Source organism: Anoplophora glabripennis, unplaced genomic scaffold, assembly GCF_000390285.2.
Source record: "Anoplophora glabripennis isolate ALB-LARVAE unplaced genomic scaffold, Agla_2.0 scaffold2630, whole genome shotgun sequence".
Lineage (NCBI taxonomy): Eukaryota > Metazoa > Arthropoda > Insecta > Coleoptera > Cerambycidae > Anoplophora > Anoplophora glabripennis.
In genome coordinates, this window is record NW_019418789.1 from 8,252 (window position 1) to 11,936 (window position 3,685).

At 34.3% G+C, this 3,685-nt stretch overlaps 1 protein-coding gene across 1 annotated transcript; it reads left to right on the top strand.

The window, feature by feature from the left end:
• Positions 1 to 1,583: 1,583 nt before the first annotated feature.
• On the top strand, positions 1,584 to 3,272 carry LOC111692690 (potassium/sodium hyperpolarization-activated cyclic nucleotide-gated channel 3-like). Its single transcript, XM_023456786.1, has one exon. It carries the CDS (start codon positions 1,584 to 1,586, stop codon positions 3,270 to 3,272), a length of 1,689 nt encoding a protein of 562 aa, XP_023312554.1.
• The last annotated feature ends 413 nt before the right edge of the window (positions 3,273 to 3,685 follow it).

The following is a 3,685-nucleotide window of genomic DNA, read 5'->3' on the forward strand; positions in this document are numbered from 1 at the left end:
AACTTGTAAGGGCTGAATGTGAAAAGTATATCGATGTACGAATAAATCATGAAGTCAAATTATTTAATTCGGTAAAATCTACGAAAAGGCAAATATTAAATAAATTAATATTATTTAGAGGACAATAAATATATTTAAATTATTTTGTAGTTTTATTTAATATGACACTAAAATATACTATTTTCTGAATTACAAACTTAAAATTGAATATTTGTCATAAGATGCAATATAATGTTTAATATGTAATAAAAATATTACTTAAACCGGATCTGCTTAAAGATGCGCGCGATCCGATTGCCTTCCACACTCCACTTCCACGGATTTTGCATTCACTGGTACCCGTGCATTGGAATTAGATACGGCCAGTCTAGGTGGTATGTGGAGTTACCATATAACTTAAGTTTGATCCTCCTAGATAAACAGCGATCTGGACAATTAAAGAAAAACATGCAATGTCAAAGAGCCCTGACTAAAAGACGATTTATTTCAAACCGATATGATATCATCCGTAGAATTTGCTGTCTTCATTTGTCGATTTAGTTCTGAACACCTTGTATAACTTTAACATTTGATATTTTGCTAAATTTTCAGTTTTGATTGATTGTCAATTGACATATTATCACTTTGACGTTCAGCTAGTGGATTGTTTCTCCTTACATTGNTAGTAATATGCTAAGAAACAGAAAAATTAATAAAATTTTTAAATAACGATGAAAGCAGAACTCCTAGGCTATAGAAAAATAAAATTGTTTATCATATATTAAAAAAATTTCTGAATGTGAACATATTTGAAAATTTGCATGAACATCAATTTGATAATTTGCCTAACAATTGTAATAATTTAATAGAACTAGTAAGGGCTGAATGTGAAAAGTATATCGATGTACGAATAAATCTTGAAGTCAAATTATTTAATTCGGTAAAATCTACGAAAAGACAAATATTTAATAAATTAATATTATTTAGAGGATAATAAATATATTTAAATTATTTTGTAGTTTTATTTAATATGACACTAAAATATACTATTTTCTGAATTACAAACTTAAAATTGAATATTTGTCATAAGATGCAATATAATGTTTAATATGTAATAAAAATATTACTTAAACCGGATCTGCTTAAAGATGCGCGCGATCCGACTGCCTTCCACACTCCACTTCCCCGAATTTTGCATTCACTGGTACCCGTGCATTGGAATTAGATACGGCCAGTCTAGGTAGTCTGTGGAGTTACCATATAACTTAAGTTTGATCCTCCTAGATAAACAGCGATCTGGACAATTAAAGAAAAACATGTCAAAGAGCCCTGACTAAAAGACGATTTATTTCAAATCGATATGAAATCATCCGTAGAATTTGCTGTCTTCATTTGTCGATTTAGCTCCGAACACCCTGTATAACTTTAACATTTGATATTTTGCTAAATTTTCAGTTTTGATTGATTGTCAATTGACGTATTATCACTTTGACGTTCAGCTAGTGGATTGTTTCTCCTTACATTGTACGAAACAAAGGTCCGTAGTGACCTGTAATAGCTCTGACAAACTGTCAAGTACTGTTCAACAGACGCGTATCCCAACTATGTCTAAAAACCAGCACAAGTGCAGTTTGCCGGTTAAGGATGATTCCGGCCTTCCCAAATTGGCTCCCAATGCACATTGGGCTAAAAAACTAGGTAGAGTTTTGAGGATGTTAATAGTTGTTAATCCCAATCACACCAAGTGCAAGAAACTGTTCCGTAACAAGGCGGAAGCTAGGAAAGAAAGAAAGAGGCACATCTCCGGTCCCCATTATTTTGTGATTCACCCTCTGAGCACCCTCGACGCAATTCTGGATGCGACGTTTGTCATCTTATGGCTTTACTTCCTTATAGTGGAACCATTAATAAATTTCTTAGGTGTTGAAATAATTGACAGTATTGTGGACGTGCACAGAAAAGTGATGACCCCCATTCAGCTGGTCTTGATCTCACTATTTTTTAACAGAGGATACATCGATGAAAAGAATAATCGCATTGTGTTAGAATCTAAGAAGATAATACGCAGGTATTTATTTACGTACTTCATTTTCGATTATCTGAGTACATATTTCGCATTAGAGATACCGGCAGGTTGGATAATACAAAGAGAAGAGATTAAAAGGATTGCCGAGATGACCGCTTATTTTATTCGTGTATTTGCTTACAGCGTCAGGATTCCTACCGTAATAGAATACATGAATTATTCTCTTGGTAATTTAAAATTTAATAAAACGCTGGCATCTCTCATCTGCCACACGGTGAAAACTTACCTTATCCTTCACATCTTCTCTTTTATGATATTTGTTTTGCCAATATTATATTATATAATTAGGCAGTCATTTCCTCGTCGTTCGTGGATAATAAAAACTGCTGTTTATGCAATGGAACCAACTCAGAAGTATTTCGCAGCATTCCGTTTGGTATTTTGTCTTTTCTTCGGAATTTCATATGTGTATATAGAGGTTCTCAACGAACAAATCTATGCTGTGATTATATCCTTCACTGGCAGGCTTTACACTCTATATCTCCTAGCTGATATCTTGAGTATGCTGGGCATAACCGGTGTCTCTGAGAGTAAGTACCAACGAAGTATGTCGTCAATTCAACACTACATGGCTAACCAACATTTGCCAGATAATATAAAACAGAGGGTACTCCGGTATTGTAAGGTTAAATTTGAAGGACAATACTTCGAAGAGAACCAGATTAGGAGCACTCTATCCGATAATTTGCGTGCAGAACTTTTCCTGTTTAGTGCAAGGAAGATAATCCAGAAGGTGGAACTTTTCAAACAATTACCCCATTCTGCGATCGCCAGCATCATGGAAGTCATGAAATCCGAAACGTTCTCTCCCAACGACATCATTGTAACCATAGGTTCGGAAATAAGCGAAGTATATTTCGTATCCTCGGGCACTGTGGCCGTCACGAATTCGGCTGGCTACGAACTGTGCCATTTGGACGACGGTGATGAGTTCGGGACTAGTTGTCTTTTCTTTCAGAAGCAGAAATACGCAGTGGTGGCTATAGAAACGACAGAGGTGTTTGTCATAAACAAGAACGAGCTTATGGAATTTGTGCACCCTTATCCTGATGTGTTGAATGGATTTTATCGTTCAGCCAAGGAAAGGCTTGCCAAATTGAAACATTTGGGGGATCGTGCCGCCACACGAGACATCGATCTATTTCGTGAACTTGAAAGTGGGAATATTTTGGAAGCGCGTGAAGCAAGGCTGACCGCTGATCATTGAGACTTGTTTTTTTATTGTTCACAACGTTAGAGTTCTTTCTATTTAATATAATTATCTAAATAAAGAGTTTAATGTTACATAGTCTTTTTTATTTTTATGGAACATCAGTAACTTAAAGTTTAAAAGTATTAACGTGACACAAATATTTACTCTTTAATGTTTTCTAAATTTCCATTTCGCTGAACATTTCAAATTGAATATCGTTACGTCAATGCATTGGAGTTTAGACCATAAAAATTTGTCGTAGTAAGTGTCAAAGAGACACAAATCTAATATTTATTATATTTATTGCAGCATTTCTGAGGCTGAAACACGTCATCAATGTTATAATTTGATTTTTATCATTTAATTCAATAGGTAAAAGGTATTCATTTAATTTAAATGAATTCAGTTAGTAAAGAAAAAAAACTAAA